Below are 18,828 nucleotides of genomic sequence, written 5' to 3'. Positions count from 1 at the left end.
CTTTTTAACCTACCAATACTTGAAGCCTCTTATAGAATACTTGAAATGTGCAATTCCCTTGGATTCTTTTTCTATTTATCCCTTTGTATACTCTGTATTTATATATCTGTATATATGGTATATTTCTGCTCACATTCTGTAACTTCTGTCGGTGCTGTGCTATTGGAAACCGAATTTCCCGGAGGAACCCACCCGAGGGATTAATAAAGTTTTATCTAATCGAATCTGATAAGAACTTGTGGATAGTCTTTATACAGAAATGTATGGTTTTTTATGAATATTCCTGTGTCTCTGTGTACATCTGTGAAAGCCTGTCTGCATGTGCCAACATACCGCCTCAACCCAGGCGTGTACCAGCTGCTGGGTGTCCTGGCGCGCCAGCTGGCACAGTCCAAGGATGGCCTGACGCTGCTCATGACTGGTGTAGGCCGAATCAGTGAAGTCCTCTGTCCGCTCGACCAGAGCCTCCAGCTGGCTGGACATGCTCTGCGGTGACAAGGAGTATAGGTTCTCCCGCAGGCACTCCACGCCGGACTGCAGAAGGCAGGGTGGGGGGAAAGTTGGGAATTGCGGTGAATTGAAGGAGCATTTGGAAAGTAGATGAGAAGAGATTAAAAGCAGCCGGGACGATCATTAAAAGCAATAAGCATCTCAGGTCTTTTCATTAAAATACTTTCCTCTTTCTTTTATCTCAGTGGAAAAAACCCCTCCTTAAAAATGTTTTTACAAGTATTCGTTTGTTTCATCTGCACATCAGCGCACACGGAGGAGAGAGAAGATTAGTAAGCATGAGGTAGGTTTACTGGTGATTCACTCAACCGTATGAGCCAAATTACTAAATGAGTAGGTCTGCTCCTCTGTGTTGATTGTTTGAGTCACATCTGAAGCTACAGCAAACACCGTGAATGCAACAAATGCCAATTGTGCGACCACAAATCAACACTCCAAAAATCTGATGATGAGTAACTGCTGTGACGCTTAAATAGCGCTTTGCATTAACAAAAGAGGATCACTACTTAACTTCACGGGCTAACACACGTCAGCGTCATTAATCTGAAGCCTTCACCATGACTCGTGCGAAGTGTAATCTCTAAACCTACCTTAAATTCCTTGATGCCATTGTAGATGCTGGCAGGAAGGATCCTGTTCTCCCCACAGCTCCGTGCTTCAGTGACAATCTCGATGACCTGCTCCAGGGCACAGCGCATTCGGTGGAACACGGCGTCTTTGTTGATCCGCGCCGACTCACAGTCTGGGTGCCTCAGGCAAGTCTTTGGTAGGGATAAGATGTGAAATGTCAAACCTACACCCTGTCGTGCTCTTCTGAACTTCTGTCATTTTTCATGTTTTTCAACCACAGATAGTATTTTTCTTTTATGATGATGTGACTTTGGTTGGTGTTAATAATAAAGCCAAAGTGGGCCAAAAATCTTGAGTCTTGAGAAACCCGAGAAGGCTTTAAATCTTTAAGGCGAACAGAATTTATAAACCTTGCCTCGAGGCCCAGTGTTGGTGGGCCGGCGGTTTACCTTGGAGGCTGTGAGGAGCATCATGGTGCACTTCTCCAGCACTGCTCTAGCTGCTGCCATCCGGGCTTTCTTCTTCTCATCCTTCAAGTCCTGCAGCGCAAACGCACACACACACCAGATGGCTTTGGGTGGCTTTACTTAAGTTACGGCGTCTTAGAACTCTCAGGGTGAGCAAGGGACATGAAGCATCAAAGCTATTCAACAAATCTTTCATGCTGTGTGAAGGGACGCCCAAACGAAACACAGATCCGTTTCCAAGTTACACACATGAAACTTAATAGGTGAGCTGTCATCTATCAAAAAGAGATGCTACCGGAATAGAAAAGAACATACACTGTGGCTGACCTGCCGCATCTTCTTTGTGTACTCCGCTCAGAAATAGGCAGCTTGAATTATGTAGATACTGGATTTGGAAAAGGCAGCTGAATCAACTCCTTTCTGGGCACTTCGCCATAGATTACAAAGACGGTGTGATTATCTGTCATTATTTTTGCCTCTGTGCTCGCCTGGCCTCAATAGATGAAGATGGTAGATTTTCTAAAGCAATGTGTGCGCGTGTGAGTGTTTGAGCTGGAGTTGACACTCACACACACACACACACACACACAAAACAGGGTGGCAAATGAGGGGAGAGAGCATTAACAGCAACGAGGAGCGTTGGAGAGAGACGTGACGTGTGTGTCAAAACACGAGACCTGATGAAATTCAGAAAGAGGGATGGTCGATCCTCCCCTCCCTGTAGAGATATCGCAGCCGTTGCACTTTGCATCAACTTCTGCAGGCAAAGCGCTTTATCTGCAGAGGCTGGATGTATGGATCAAAATAGGATTAGCACTCTCTGACAGTACAAAGTTAGCTGCCTGAAGTTGGACTGTTTTTGAAGCTTTGAGCAAAAGTTTTGTCTTGCAAATTTGGATAGCTGATAAACTGCAAAGAGAAAGGACTGCTAAAAGCACAGCTCAGACTCGTGTTGCAAACTGTATTTGAGAGATGTGAGTCATAACTGACCAGTGCATTTCTTTTATGGATTGAGACATTGGTTGGGAGAATAAATAGACACTGAAAGAGATGAAGAAACTTGATGGAAACAAAAGAAACCAGAGGAAGCCTTGTTACTCTGTAATTGTTTGATTTGCTGGGGAGTGTAAATATTTGACACGTGTGTTATTGATTTGTTCTGAGTTTGCCGGCACATTCACAGTGTAGGTACATGAGGTTTTAAAGTGCAATTTCATCGCCTGCTTTCACATTCAGAAAATCACGTTTACGAAATCAATGTTTGCAAGATTAGGCCGATATGAATAAACAAACATGTTTTTCAGTGTTGGAGAATTGAAAAGACTTCGGATACAAATTTGCAAGCGTTTTCATTTAATGAGGGATTTTTTTTTTTTAAGTAAACTGAGGATTTTTATCCTCTTCAAGCAAAAAGAACCAGATTGTGTTTCTTAAGATGCCACTCACATTCTGTCTGTCTCCCGTCAGGTGAGCAAACTCCACCATCTCGTTGCCAAACTGGCTGAAAATCTGAACAAATTCCTGGAAGGTGCTGACTCTTTCCAGATGATCGAGCGTTACCAGAACCTGAAAGCAGGAAGAACATCAGAGTAGCACTGGAAATGGCCACATAGTTTGGTATCATAGGCAGTATAAAACCTGGTCGTTGCTTTTGGGTTAGAAAGATGAAGCCACTGTGGAAGTGCTTTAAACCTGGATTCTACTTGAAGGCCACCGAATGGTGACCGGTTTTACAAACACATGTCACACTCTGAACGCATGACAATCATGGGTGACAGTTTAGGATCAAGTAAATAAGGACTCGGTCAAAAGGCCGAGAGGCAGGTCTGCAATCATTTGGCAACCACCAGTTGTGAACAGTGTTTATTACGTCAAGCAATAATTTTCATCCACGACCACTTTTTATGAAAAAACAAGACGATCACTTAATAAAAACAAATGCACGAGCTCAGACGCAATGTTGAAGTGTCCTGACACTTTCATCAATGAATAAAAACAAGATGAAAATGTTCTGAAAAGACAATTTCCAATCAGAACTAAGTTTGGATTGAAGGTGATCTAATCAGATGTAATCCCCTTCGTGCAGTAAGGTCAGACGCACACATTTAATCTGCTGTTGACAAACAGGGTGCGAAGGAGCCAAGCTCCTTGTTTGTCACCCACCATGTGGAGCAACTCTCACGGTAAAAACACAAAACTAAAAATAAATAGAATTCGGAGGCTTAAATTATGACTAAACCTAAATGTAATTTTAGTCAAAAGACTAAAGCTAAAGCAAAACCAAAAACAGCTGTCAAAATTAACACCAGTTGTGAAGAAAAAACAAATATTCCCCGAATAGTTGGTGAATGGTTGCTGAGGCAGTCGTGTGGAAAATGAGTGCCAAAGTCGGAGTCATGCAGGTTGGCTAGGACCTGCCTGTGAGGAAAAATAAGAAGTCCCCAGTCAGTTAGCAAATAACTTTGGTTGCTAGCATATTGATGTGGAAGAAATGGACTTCTCTACAAACACTGTCCAGCTACCCTCTGAGCTGCAGTGAAACTTCATGGTTAAAAAGGTGCAACTTTTATTTTTGAAGATGAAACCTCTCCATTTCCGATGCGTGTCCCACTTGCAGACAAACACGAAAAAACTACAGGAAACCACGGCAATCTGGTAGCAACCAAAGCAGTCACTAGGATGTCTTTGGTGTAGCACTTTCTTTTCAACCAATTTCATCCAGCAATAGTCACAAACCTTCAGGATCCACTGCCAGCAATGCCAATAATTACCAGTTGGAGAATAAAAATGTTTCCCATAACAACTGGTGGTATCATACGCAATGGCCAACAATTGAGCAATGAGTGCAAGACATTTATGCTAGCCAATGAGGCCATGCTAGCATACCGAGCATAAGCAGCTTTTATCCATGCCATGCAAAGAGGAGGAAGAGGTATAATTGCGTTTGCCAATAATGGAGAGCAGGGGGCTGTCGACTGTCTGTCGAAACGAGGCTAACCAGTCATGATTAGGGCCCATTTCCATTCTTGACTCATTCTACAGAGCTACATCTGTATCACATTGTCTGGCTAAGAGCATAGCCAGGTACGACAGAGAGAGACAGTCTCTGGTTCTGCGTTTTTATGTGGTTGCTAAATGTGCTGTTTCCCTTCAATTACCTCCAGAGCACTTCTTCAGAGAGCCAGTGCTTATCTGTTAGGACATAAAGGACTCAGGATGGAGTTTGCTAGTGTGTGCGCGTGCGCACGTGCATGTGTGTGTATTTCTGTGTGGACCAAAACGTGTAGAAGATAAACAAAGCAAGCGAACCCATTCATGTGGTTATATGGCTATGGCTCACGTCCGTTATGACTCACCTTGTTGCGTGATGTGATTATCTGTTTGATGACGATGCGGTCGGCCAGCACCAGGACTTTGGTGACAGAAGAGAGGAGCAATCGAGCAGCCTTCACCATCGCTGTCCTATCACTGAACACTGTGACACGTCCATCCAACTGGGACGGCAAGGCCGAGCCAACATCTGTCAGCTGGGCTATGGCATCACCTGTGAGGGACAGCGTGGGTCATCAAGCCACAATGGTAGAACTTTAAACCATCTGAGATGATACACTGTTTGACATTACTTCACCTGCAGATAAAGATGAATGCTATATTAACGGTTATGAGTGTTCTTTTTTATTCTCATCCAAAAAAAGCCTAATTGTATGTTAAAATAAAAGTAGTTTCACTAAACTTAATCTCTGAGATCAAACACAGCTTCACACATGAAAATTAAATATAGTTTGTTTTTTTGACATCAGTTCTTTATAAGCTTGTGTATATTGTAATTATACCAACAGAGGTTTTTTTTGCTATCCACCATCTGTTTTAGAGGGGGGTTGTTTCTACACCTCGCCAAATACGTGAGCTGGAAACAAAAAGAAAACAGGTTATTTTGAAATGATCTATTGGCCGAGAAGCAGGGGGGGGGGAAGAAGAAAAAAAAAAAAGTTGTGCTCGGTACAAGTCTGCTTTTTAAATGCTTTTAATGTGTTTATGTTATGTAAGAAGTCCAGTTCTAGTTGGGCTATATCCAGCAGGGACATTTTTTGGACTTTTTAACTCTGTTTATAAAAACTGAAAAATCAGATTAGGCAGTGAAAGGTCAAGTCACACGGCCCAAAAGCTCACTTTGAAGAGGCCATGGAAACTTGGTTGGCCCTGAACACTTTCTGACTTTGTGTCAGGCTATCCAAAAAGGATCTTATCCTATTTGTGGAGTCAGGCACAGAACATGCTGCAGGGTTTACATATCCCATCTGGCCTGGAAGTACTCAGAAGGATTTGCAGGATGTGGCAGGAAGAAACACCTCTAGGGCTATTTTTCTGTTGCCTTCTGTCACTGAGATCTGGACCCAGATAGGAGGAAGAAATTGGACGGATGGCCAGTCAATCGATCATGGCCTGTTAGTTATGACACTGTTATGTTGCTCCAGTGTGTCACTCTTCACCTCTGGCAGTAAAGTCTTGGACAGACTGGAACTTAGCACATTAGCATGTCTGCTATTACAACACAGCCCCCAACTTACTGGTATGCTTCCAATGTGACTTGTTTTAAGAGTTAAAAAAAAGTAGTTAGTTCAGATAATACTAATACATAATGCTCCAACCCCCCACCCCACCCCCCAACCAGAAAATAATAATTGCTCATGTCACTAATAAATGAAGGAAACAACTGAGAAACTGACTTTATTCCAGCCTATGGTTCAGTAAGTGTTATTATCTTTATAGACCACATACAACGGACCTGATGTTGTACCCAACTTTATTACAGTTGCACAATGGTTAAAAGATTGCCGGCATCACACACCACATTGCCGGCTCCTTTAGATGATCAGACAACTATTTAGACAGATATGGCTAACAACACAAAAAGGACTCACAGCAGTGTTTCTCTTCGGCTGGGCGGTTGGTCTGTGCTTATGAGAAAGCTGCGAGCAGCTATACCAGAGGTCAAGCAATCAGCCAGTTCCGAATGGGCACACTTTGGAACAGACTGTGCACTAGAACTACCCCCAAAAGGGAAGAATGTAGAGTTATACAGAGCAGGCTGAAAACCCATTACCAAAATATCCTCTATCAAGAGGAAAATGTACAGAGTTAAGAAATCCCAGCAAGAGTTCAGAGTTCAGAAAGGAAAGGGAAGGGGATAGGTCGCTAGCAAGTGCTGCAGCTTAGCTGTCCATTATGTTTGGCTGGTCCTTTAAAAGAAGCTGCAGTGAGGAACTGATTGCATCCGACAGGCTGCTTTTCAGTGCCAGCTCTGCTAACCAGTTAAAACATTTGAGGCCCGCCTCACAAAGAATGCTGCACAACCCCCCCGTGACCACGACCAGGGTAGATAACAGAGGCCTGATCCAACTCTCGCCTCTCCATTAGCAGAATATAAATTGTGCCCGGCACAGATTTTCATAATCTTGAGTTGAAATCAAACCTATCCTACTGAGCCTTTACGTGTCAAATCTATCTGTTCATGTACAAAGCAGTTTTGCCCAACACAAAAAGTTGTGTGCCGTGTGAATGAATTCTGCTTTTTTTCCCTGAATCATCGACTCTTTATTGATAAGTGAAAACCAGACGGTGTAGTCTGTTGTATGCTGGTATATTGCCTGGATCAGGCACATTACACTTAGAATCTTATATAATCCCACTTTCAACTACATAACAACTTACAAAATTAATATGTACCCCACCACCTCAGTTGTACTGTGTGTAGTGCAGGCTAGTGCAAGTGATAACAACTATCTAAACTAAGGGTTGTGAGAACATTTGGAATCTGACATCTGACAGGAAGCCAGAGAGTGTATAGGTGCCAACATTGCTGTAGCCGTGTTTCTGTGTCATTCATATGTCATATGCTACTTAGATAAAACATTTTGATAGTTTACTTTACGCAAATTCATTCTCATCCTGATCCCATCTACCCTTCTTTGACATCTTGGGAAGAAAGGGAAAGGCAGAAATGCGGGAAATGTGAGAATGACACTAAGAAACTGAGTGAAACTGACAGAGACAGAGATCCAGCACAGATTGCCTTCACTGACCTGCCTCATTGGATCCCTGCGACGCGCCGATGATGGGTAGCATCTAATTAAACTAGTGCTTTCAGCCTGCTTTTATTTCATTCATTACAGCGCACACAAGGCTGAAGCCTGCCTGATTAAACTCTCCCTGCGGCTAGGTATTAGAGAAATGTCAATCCTTCACTAACTAGCCCTGCTTTCTCCCAGAGACTTTAACAAAATCTAAGAGAAAAGACCTTTTTTATCATCCCTCAAGACGCCTCCATTATTTTATTTTATTTTTTTAAATAGTCAGAGACTAGGAAAAAAAAGGGGGGGAAAGTTTTTTTTTTAAATCAGGGAACAATTGTACCGACTGTCAGTATAAGTATGAGGGAAAACTGTGAAAACACCTCCCTGAGAGGAAAGCAAGAACTGGAATAAATTAGTCACAGTGGGCAAGCAACACACACGCACACACAGGTGCACACATACACTTTACTTGGTTTTACCTCAGCGCACACAGCTTCACAAACACACACACTTTCTCATCAGTCTATTCTCCTCCTCCCACCAGCGCTCTCTTTGTTTGAGTTTTAGCAGTCTTTACAAATCAGCACTGTGAGAGGATTAAAGCTACACAAGCTGGTTCCCACAACATAAACCTATTATCACGGTGTTGAGGCTAAATTCTTATCCGCTGCGATATTGTTTCCGGTTTGCTCTGTAGAAGGCTAAATGAGGTCCTTGTTTTGTCTGATAAGATTGCAAGAGTTGGCAGAGATGAAGAAAAGTTACACTTGCAAGTGATAACAACTATCTAAACTAAGGGTTGTGAGAACATTTGGACTGACAGGAAGCCAGAGAGTCTATATTTTTAGACAGGATCTTAAAAAGGCAATACAAAGGGAAGTGCTAAAAACAGTGGGAAAAGCAAATCTCTCACAAAAACATCACCTTGTCTTTTCCATCTTCAGTTAGAGCTAACAGTTCGCTCTTTCTTGTCTTTTAACACTGGTGGCTACTTTTTTGACCTCCTCCTAGCATCTCTCATCAAACCCCAGGTACAGGTTTCAGTGTCAACAGATATGTTATGCATTTCTAGCTTAGTCATAAAGAAATAAATAAAAAGACCGTAGCCTTGCAATGAGCAGGAAGAAAAAAATTAATAAATGAAAATGAGACTGGCAGCCTGTCCAGGGTGTACCTTGCCTTTTGCCCTATGATAGCTGGGATAGCCCCCGACCCTGATAAACATAAGCAGAAGAGGACGGATGGATGGAAAAAAAATGAGGGGTTTCCTGGTGGGTGGTAACCTGTCTTCAAACAACTGTCTGTCAGACAGACTGGTGAAGGTTTACAAACAAATGCCATTTAATTGCCAACACGTTGCAATCAGTCTGAGCTGAGGAACACGACTCGTCTGCAACCCGTCTCCTTACTACAGGAGACTCAAATCAACTTTTTCTTGGTATATTCCTACATAAAACAATAGTTGCAGATTGCGTAAGTCAGCAACTATGTCACTATTTCTGGAGGAATTTCTGTTTCAGATGTATGAGAATCAAACTGGACTCTGAATGTAAGTAATTAATGTGAATTTCTGTGTATGTAGACAGCAACAGATTTTCAAAAGATGCTACCAGACTTACAGTTTGTGCTGATTTATCACCGTAAACTGCTGTATTATAGAAAACCGACTGCATGTAACACAACCCAAACTAATACCAGACTGATAACAGACTAGCTGCGCCTGGCTGCGAGTGGTCGCAAACTTCGATCCTCTTTTCAAAGCCAATACTTTAAATGGCAAAGAGATTACAAGCTGGGGCGGTAACAAAATATTGACCATGTGCTATAGTCTCCAACCTCCATCTCAATAATGAGATGGAGGTTAAAGCAGGTTTAAATAGCATGCATATGAAATTTGCCGAAAACATCCAAACAAATCTGCTCCGATCTGCTCAGGGTTATGCAGAAATGGTTTGCACTGCATCCCGGGAGAGAGGGCAACTATTAAATGCTCAACTCAACTCCAGGACCTCATGAGCATGTTTTAGAACTTGGGCTGAAACCCTGAAATGTTCAGCATAATAACTTTATCAGAAAAATCCCATTAGGGTATCCAATATTATATAATCTGTAGTATTGCTACTACTACTAATACCACTAATCTTAATATAATGATTGTAGTGTATGTTTGTATGTCTGTGCCTTAACATAAGACACATTACATAGAATGTTTTATCCATAATAATTAAACTTCCAAGGACACCAGGATTATCCACATCGATATAGCTTTTGGGAAGAATATTTACAGAACACTTAGATCTTTACAAATGTAGAGATGTTAGTAGAGAATCTCTCTTTAGAGATGCAGCCGTGGAGAGAAATCAACACAGAAAAGGTCAATTAATATAAATCGATGGGAAAATATGATTGGTTCTTCAAACAGGTTATAAATATGTATCTGCATAACAAAGAAACTATCAATTTCTGTTTGAGGTGCTGAATATTAGGGGAACTACAACCCTTTTAATCTCACCAACAGCCTGCTGCATAAAGTCTCCTATTTCCTTCTATCAGAATCCATTATGCAGTGCTTCCCAAGCCCACATACACACATTAATTCCCTCACTCTACACAGCACCCTTGGGTGCAGCAGCACTTTTTCATATTTTACTTCCAACCTAATAACGGCAATGTGTTTAGAGCACTCTGGAGGTCCTCTGGTGTAATACTGTTTGACAGCCAGGCTGTTCAGACTAATCGAAATTTGATAAAATTTGATAAGACTGAAGCCTGAATGTGATGCTCGATGCTTTATGAAACTGCCGTTGGTTGTCTTAACAAAACACTGATGAGAAGCCTGCAGCTTATTGGATAACCAGGTCAATACACCCTCAGTGGAAAAAACAGAGCATCATAAAGAAATGACCAAGTTTACTACAGGAAAATAAAGGATCCATCACGAAGAAGCCTTTACGATAAAAAAAAACAACCCAACAACACTTACTTTATACATCAAACACATAAAAAGGAGTGAAAGCTAGAAAACAAACACTCCACTATGTGCTACGTTTATGTGCAGCAGTTCAGTAAAAATGTCAAGTAAGAACGAGGCCCAACCAAAGATGCTCACCTGCTCTGCGAGCTTCGAAGCAGGCTTGACCCATCTCATCCTTCAGCTCCTGGTTCTCTGCGGCGATGGCCTCCCCGACTGCTACAAAACGCCCCACTGCTACACTCACCGCCTGGCCCACCCTGTGTATAGCTGCCAGGGTGCGCTCTGACTTCTTTGGCTTGTCTTTGTGGTTGATCAGAGTGGTGATCTGCAGGAACGAGTGGAGAAAGGAAAAAACAGGAAAGCAGGACAGCCTTGTTAGAAAACAGATTCGGCTGTAATTCTCGTGCTTTTGTTTAAAAAACAGTGAGGAGGGGGTGAGTCTTTGAGCAACGGGCCAGTTTTTGAGGCTGTAATATAGTTTATCCTATAGCATACACCATCTTCTATAAACAATATATAGCATCTGCCATATGTGTCTGTGGGACATGCACCCAGTACGATAGAAGACCAGTTACAAACACCAGTTTGCTCATGTTTACGCACATCTTCTGTGACCTATACACAGAAACGCGTGCACAGAGACAAGTCAGGTGGGCCCTTTAGTGGTAATTGAGAATATTAATAATAAATGAGCTGGACCAATTAGCATCCATTATTTATTGATCGCTTCTATTCTCTCCAGTTGTTACTATCATCATCACTTTGAGTATGTGGCTACGAATGAGGGGCACGTGTGTGTGTGCCAAACCATTTGGGTCAGGAAATGGCGGGTGGTGATTTTAATTGGTCTATGGCTGTAGGTGGTCCAAGTAGGGGTGGGGGGGCTTTTGTGGTAAAGTCTTTGAGGGGCTGCAGAACCTATGCTGCCTCTGCTGAGTTCAGATGGCTGAACAAACAGCATCCTGACACAGGAATGTTACGCAGCAGGTTGTGGATTTTCCTCTGCCAAAAGATTCTGAATGAGACCCTTTGAAATGTGACCTGATAGATTTAAACGACTGTAACACATTTAAATATCAGATGTCTTGAAAAGCTGTTTCTTTTAATGAAAAGAAATTTAAAAAAAAACATAAAAAAAACCCCACAAGTGTGTCATCAGGAAAACTGTTACTTTCTTACTCGTACATTTGTAATGTAAGGTGTGAAATGCATTCGGCGTGACTGTCAACGACCAGCGCCATCTCATTCTGTGCAGGATTCTTTAATGTTTGCTCAGATTTTCCAACATTCAGTTCATCTTTTTTTTGTGTACATTGCAAATCATTTTAAAATATGTTTCATGCAGCTTTTTCTGCACAAAACACATATCTAGAACGTTCATAACCTAAACCATTGAAAAAAATACTTATGTACTTCACAAATTTACAAATATTTATCTGCATGACAAAGAAACTATACATTTCTGTGCAAGACTTATACAGAAAAACTCAGCCTTACTGTAAAATCTAAGTATCTGTGTAGATTAAACTGTGCTTTGGCAGTCCATTTCAATGGAGTGGGACAATGGAGCCCTTTCTCTTGAAGAGACACTCTTTGAAACATTGCGTGGAACATTTTTGCCATGTAACTTGTAATTTATTTTGCCGTCTTATTTTAAGATTTTATTGGTGTTCACTTCGGTGCTGATTCACCCAATGTCAATTTAGATTTGATTAACTTCAGCACCAGGAAGATAAAACAAAGAATTCTACAAGAAAATTGCCTGTAAAGACAATTTTAATGTTTTATTTTCGTTTGTGCACACTGTACACAACCTCTCATCATTTCCTTACAACAAAAAAATAGGACAAGGATGCATGTGTGTTTGTCCTTTTTCCCCCTTTGAGTGCTGTTTACTGTTCAGTGATTTGTGTTACTTTGACCCTTTTGCACTCCAACACATTTGGGGGTTATCCTTTCATTTTAGTGTCCTCTGTAGGTTACACAAAGGTAGAAGCCGAGGTAGAACATGTCCGGTATTTCATTCAGACTTAGTGTTTCTCAGACCCTCATGATGACTTGGAAGTCTTTTGTTTGCTCGTAGAAAATACTAAAAATATATTTTACTTGAAGACGAAGTACCTTGATAATAATTATCACGATTACATTTCCACCACATAATCTTAAGCAAGGATTTTCTTCTACCTGCCCCACCGCAGGGTGGGCAGTCAGCAGCTTGAAGTGCTCCTTTGTAAACCTACAACCAGCTTTATGAGCCAAACAGCACATCCAACAAGGCCACAAAGTTGAGTAGTTAGTTTAAGCACCACAATATACAAGCAAAACACACACCACCTGGATTTGTTCAACAGAGTTATACTGGAAGGTATAAAAGGTGGTTTCTTGTCCCTCCATTGTAATGATAATAACTTATATCAACAGAAAGAGCAGATGACATAAATTTGCAGTTCTGACAATGTCAAAAATTTAGACGTAAACATTCACCAGACACTTAATTAGCTACACTGGCTCAATAATGCAAATCTAATCAGCCAATCTCAAGGCAGCAACTTGTATTTAGGCAGGTAGACATGGTAAGAAAGCAACACTGACTCAAATAACTACTCATTACAACCAAGGCAGAGGACCTCTGAATGTACAGCATGTCAAACTTTGAAGCAGATGGGCTACAGCAGCTGGAGATTGAGACTACAATTCACACAGCCCAAAACTGGATATTAGAGGATTGAAAAAATGTTGTCTGGTCTGATGAATCTCAACATTCAAATGGAAAAGTGAGAATTTTGGCATAAACAACATGAAAGCATGAATCCATCCTGTCTTGTATCAACGGTTCAGGCTGATACAAGCGTAATGGTGCGGATCACATTTTCTTGGCACACTTTGGCACCCTTGGAACCAGCTGAACATTGTTTGGGCATCAGACCCTACCTGAGTATTGTGCTGAACATGTCCATCTCTTTATAATCACAGTGTGCCCACCTTCTGATGGTTGCTTCCAGCAGGATAATACTGCATCTCAATCCAAAAGATCATCTTTGAGATTTTGTTGGAACAGGAGATTCATATCATGGATGTGCAACCGATGAATCTGCAGCAACTGTGTGATGCTATCACCTATATACACACGGGCCAAAATCTCTGAGGACTGCTTCCACTACCTTGTTGAAGCTATACAATAAGGAATTAAAGCAGTTCTGAAGGGTCCAACCCAGTACTAATAAAGTGGTCTCTGAATATATATACACTATTGGTTTCACATGATAAGCTGTACTGGCAGCTACAAGGCTGAAATAAATCATCTGTGCCTTGATTCTCTGTTGTTTTTCTCTACACGTACCCCTCTTTCACTTGTCACAATTTTTCCCCTCATTCTCCATCCGATGACACACTATTGTTTTCAAGCAAGATCATGACCCTGAAGCGCTCTTAAAGCCCTTCTTTTAGTCTGTCACTCGTCACTTTATATATTGCCTTAGTACAAGAGGCTCTCTTCCTGCAAGCCTAGTGTTTTTCACTGAGTCATCCACACAGAGTGGGATACTCCTAACGAAAAAAAACAGTGCTGTCTGGCTGGACATTATGCAGCCTATCAGAAGATATTAGATCACTGTGACACATGATTCACATCTACGTCATAAAGAGACTGTTGTTCAATATTAAGTGGAGTTCATGTTATACAACAGACCTAATTGTTGCTTTTGTGATGTAAAATGCATTTCTGATGACTGAAGCGTTTCACTCAGCAGGGTGCATGCATGTCTGCACAACACGGTGCGCATGCTTTTCCTAAAAGACTTGTACAAGGAAAGGGACGTGAACACACACGGCACGAATCCAAAAACAAGCTTCCGATCACAGCGAGAGCACAATGGAGGGAGCTAGACTTTCAAGTGAGAGGAGAGGAAGAGAAAGTGACGGAGGGAAACTGTGTGAAACAGACAGAGTGAAACAAAAAGAAGGTTAAAAGTGACACAGAAAGACACCTCCAGTACAGCTTCCTGTGTTAACAAAAAAGCTGCAGCTGAGGTTGAAAGAGTCGAACAAATTTAACACGGCGGGTCTCTGAGAAACAAATAGAGACGAAAAGATCTCAGCGAATCACAAAGGGAGAGTTGGATTTCCTCCATTAGGGATTACTAGGTGGGTACGTTTACTGGGCTGTGCAAACAGGAACAGAGCAGGGTGGAGAAAGCATAATATTGATACAGTGCCATCGCAGAAGAGAGGCCTCTGTGTTTGTGTGTCAGAGGAACTTGACACAAACACAGAGGGAGGAGAGTTCATGTTCATTTTACATTTATTTTTAAAAAAGATTAAATTTTCAGGTTTTTGAAAAAAACTAAATGGCATTTTTTTAGGTGTTTTAACTTATAGCTACTGGAAATCCAGTGGATACTTTTGCATCCCAAATCTCACCTTCATATGACTTTATATTTAGGCCCATTTATAGAAATTACCTCTAGACCTGAGCAATACTTTCTGATGTCTTGATTTGAAGAATTAAAACTATTTTGAGGTCAAAGGTTATGATTTGACTGTATTTTACACACCTGAATACTCTCTTACAATTTCAGCCTTCTTCACTTCACTCCTCTGACACACACGCACGCACGCTGTGTCTGAATGCCAATGAGCACTGAACCAAGCAGCATCGGGCCCAAAGCCTCCAAACCCCACTGAAGATTTACATAGTATGAAATCCAATGAATGAGCACAAACGTTGCTCTAGATCAGGGGTGCCCAATCCCGGTCCTCGAGAGCTACCGTCCTGCAGCTTTTAGATGCATCCCTACTCCAACACAGCTGAATCAAATGGTTTGATTACCTCTTCAGCATGCCATCGTGTTTGGCAAAGGCCTGATAACAAGCCATTCATTTGATTCAGCTGTGTTGGAGTAGGGATGCATCTAAAAGCTGCAGGATAGTAGCTCTCGAGGACTGGGATTGGGCAGCCCTGCTCTAGATGAAAAAGTCAAAAACCCTGACAGATCTGTTTATGGACGGGGATAACTGAATACCTCTGCAACCTAAAAAAACAAAATTAAAAAACCGCACATCCTCCCTCCTGTAATAGTTGAGTCCTTGCGCTTTACTGACGTGAATACTGAAGGCTTTGCTGTGGGGGAAAAACAGCTTAATCTTCCATGTGACTTGATGAACGCGTGGAGCCAGGCTGCAATGCACATGTTGCTATTTGAAGTGGTCCATTTACCCTTGGTACTCTCTTACACACAGTGTGTACAGTACACACAGTTCTGTATACACGTTTTCCCCTCTCACAATAACACTGGTTCGCAACCAGTTAATTCCAAACCATTTACCTCTCTTCTCTTGTGAATAATTACGATAGCAATTACAAGGTCATAAAAGAAATGATAACAGCATACACTTAGCAACACAATACACAGAGTCCACCCACTGGTAAGCAGGAAATCTAGACTAACACCTCAAGGACACAGTGACTGACTATAAATCAGAGGGTAACAAAAGCTGGGAACATTTGCGGCTGCTTCCCGTGGCTACTGACTGAATGGCAGTACTAGGTGAAAGTTTGGCATTATCTGAGTCATTCTTTTCTTTTTCTCTGCCTGTTTTTTTTTCTGTTCTCATTTAGATGTATGAACGTCTAGATAAATGGGTGTTGCTGTGGAGGAGAAATCGAATTTACTCAAAACAGATCAATTCAGAGCCTCTTCTCCGATGGCAAATTTGCATCAATCTTGTCATTTAATAAAAGCAAAGGCAGCAAGATAAACGTGAGTATGAACAAGCTGATCCTACAGCCCTGATGGGGCCCTATTAAACACACATTGTTGACATTTATTACAATAATTGCTTGCTCGGCAAGTGTTGTGTTGGTCTCCTTATTCATCTAATTTATATCTGTGCTTCTAAGCTTCACTTTCCCTCCCGATAAAGGGAATTTATCTGAAGCAAAGAGACTTTTTTTCTAGAGTTTAGACAGAAATAGCTACAAATCCAGCTAATGGAACTATGTGGGGGGAAAAAATACCCATCCATGTGTGGTGACAGCAGAGCTCTTTTCCCCTTTTTTGCCCCCGTAAGCATTTGCATGCATATTTGCAGATACAGGTATTTGATTTGCTGGAGAACTGCTGCATGTTTTTTTCCTCCCTTTTTGGGTACAAAAGAAGGAGGTGACAGCTCGTGAAAAGAGAAGCGGATGAGGTGGAAAGAACTAAAAAGAGAGTTTTGACATCTTGGTCATATTTAGCTGCTGAATGGATGAAAATGAGTTTTGTTGTGCTTTTTCCTTTAATCTGACTGTCTTTTTGTGTTTGTCCTTGTTGATATGTAAAGAAAAAAATACGTTCCATCTGTTAAAACTTTGGCAGCCGTCTGTTTGTGTGCGCCTAAGATTGTATCTCTCATTAAATAGACTCTACAGCCTATGGATCACTGTGAAATGGGAAAAAGAACACTTCCAGGTCTCATTTCAGCCTATTACAGCACAAAGGAATCATTGTTGCGAGGAGTACTGCACCCAAAAGGACGCCATAAGTGTTTGTGTTTTCCACTATTTTTGTTTCCCCCCCTGCTTTCCCCGTCTTTGAATATGAGCAGTGGTACCCTTGAAAAATCCAAGTTTCAGTTTGGTCTTTATTGATGCAAGGAGAGACGGGCTGGTTGTTCACCCAGGACAGCGAGAGAGAGGAAGAGAAGGAAGAAAAACACATAAGAGGAAAGGGATGAAAGTCGCAGTGAACATGCGCTTTAATGGGTGAGCAATTCCTTCCAAATTGGCCGCAAGCAGACAGGAGTTCGATGCTGCGCTGGTTGACTGCCAGACTCTAATATATGAAGAGATGAAAAGAGAGACAAGGGAGTTGGAAGTAGCGCGAACGCAGATAGATGAGGAGAGGTGAAGGGAAGAAAAGAATAAAGTCAAGGACATGTCACATCTACATCGCTCTTTACCTCGTCTTTATTTCTTCCTCAATGAATACCTACAGTCATCCTCTGTTTCACACTTCCTTCCTCTGTGACTTTAGAAGTCTTCTGTCTCCCCTTCTACCTCCATCCCTCTCTTCTTTACACTCCTTCTGTGTGCAGCAAGTGATTTTAGTCTGTCCCTAGAGCTGCACTGCTGCAGTACATACAGTACAGTAACAGCTTGCAGTGCTTAAGCTGCATCCTTAAGGGTACACCGTACATGTGCATAACTGCACCATCCTACTCTTACTCTGCATTAACACATTACTTAGACAGCATATGCACATTCATCCCTTGTGATTTCAATATACAAGTGATTAAACTAAGCACACACACACGCACACTGACTGGGAAAGTGGCCCATATGGATATGGACAGTGTTCAGGACAGCACCGGTCATTACTAAACACAAACACTGCTAAACAATGGCCAGTGGCCAGTTAACAGGAATATTCTGCATTAACGCGTCATGCCCACGTCTAACAAAGATATAAAAACACTAAATTTAATCCCTTACAGCTGCCTACAAATACAACAGTAAGCGCTACAGAGTCAGCTAATGCAGCAAAATTCACCTTTCGCACCAGAAGTTTTTTGTGGTGGACTTTGTTAAATTACAACCACAAGGCTGCAGTTCAATTTAGCATTAAAGCCGAGCTAAACCACATCCATATGTAGTCTCGACTAGTCATGCATTCTTTGGGAATTAGACCGCATATGCAGAGCTATTTTCATTTAGCACACTCACACACACACCTGCAGGAACCATCACACCTACTGTACCACAAGTCTGTCTGTGCTATATAACACCCTGAGGAGTGTAAATTTTAATCTTTATGCTGTTTTTAAAGCCTTATTTTGGCACCATGCCCAAACCACTTGTACTGTAAGGAAAAGTAACAGAAGCGAGGAAGAACACTGCAGCTTAAAGAAGTTAATAAGCCCTCGAATCGAGGCTGGAATATCCATCTGTCTCTCCGTCCATGGTTATTTGGTAGAGATGCATACTATATACCTGTCACTTACAGATATGCATTATTACTCTTTATAACATGTAAGTGCGTAGGGGAAGATCAGCTACAGAAACAGAGGAGAACAAAGTGACAGAAAAAGTAGGTCTTATCAGCACACACAGCTGTGCTTGCTGTAATGAACTTGCAGAGGCCACGCAGAAAGCTACAGGTTTATGACCTTGGAAATCTTTTTCGGAGACCAACTTCAGATCACTTCGATTTGGTGGCCCCATTAAAAGCTCCCGAAGCCCGAGACGGCAGCC

At 41.7% G+C, this 18,828-nt stretch overlaps 1 protein-coding gene across 3 annotated transcripts in view; it reads right to left on the bottom strand.

Annotated features, from left to right (window-relative positions):
* ctnnal1 (catenin (cadherin-associated protein), alpha-like 1) overlaps positions 1-18,828 on the bottom strand; it is a 54,455-nt gene that overhangs the window by 12,917 nt on the left and 22,710 nt on the right. For 2 of the 3 annotated variants that reach the window (XM_086279085.1, XM_086279083.1), the window contains exons 2-7: positions 10,731-10,920; positions 4,904-5,091; positions 2,994-3,113; positions 1,530-1,619; positions 1,101-1,271; positions 334-534 (exon numbers count right to left, since the gene is read on the bottom strand). In XM_086279085.1, the coding sequence (XP_086135211.1) occupies positions 334-534; positions 1,101-1,271; positions 1,530-1,619; positions 2,994-3,113; positions 4,904-5,091; positions 10,731-10,920 (960 nt within the window). Of the gene's footprint in view, positions 1-333; positions 535-1,100; positions 1,272-1,529; positions 1,620-2,993; positions 3,114-4,903; positions 5,092-10,730; positions 10,921-13,577; positions 13,733-18,828 lie in introns of those variants that run through there. The other variant, XM_086279084.1, reaches the window with a different exon arrangement.

The sequence above is a fragment of the Aulonocara sp. 'chitande type north' Nkhata Bay genome, linkage group LG22 (genome assembly GCF_057382095.1).
Source record: "Aulonocara sp. 'chitande type north' Nkhata Bay isolate Kocher_YH1m ecotype deep benthic linkage group LG22, A_spYH_male_GT1.1, whole genome shotgun sequence".
Classification (NCBI taxonomy): Eukaryota; Metazoa; Chordata; class Actinopteri; order Cichliformes; family Cichlidae; genus Aulonocara; species Aulonocara sp. 'chitande type north' Nkhata Bay.
Note: the sequence above shows the minus strand (reverse complement) of the source record. Positions and strands in the feature narration are given on the sequence as shown.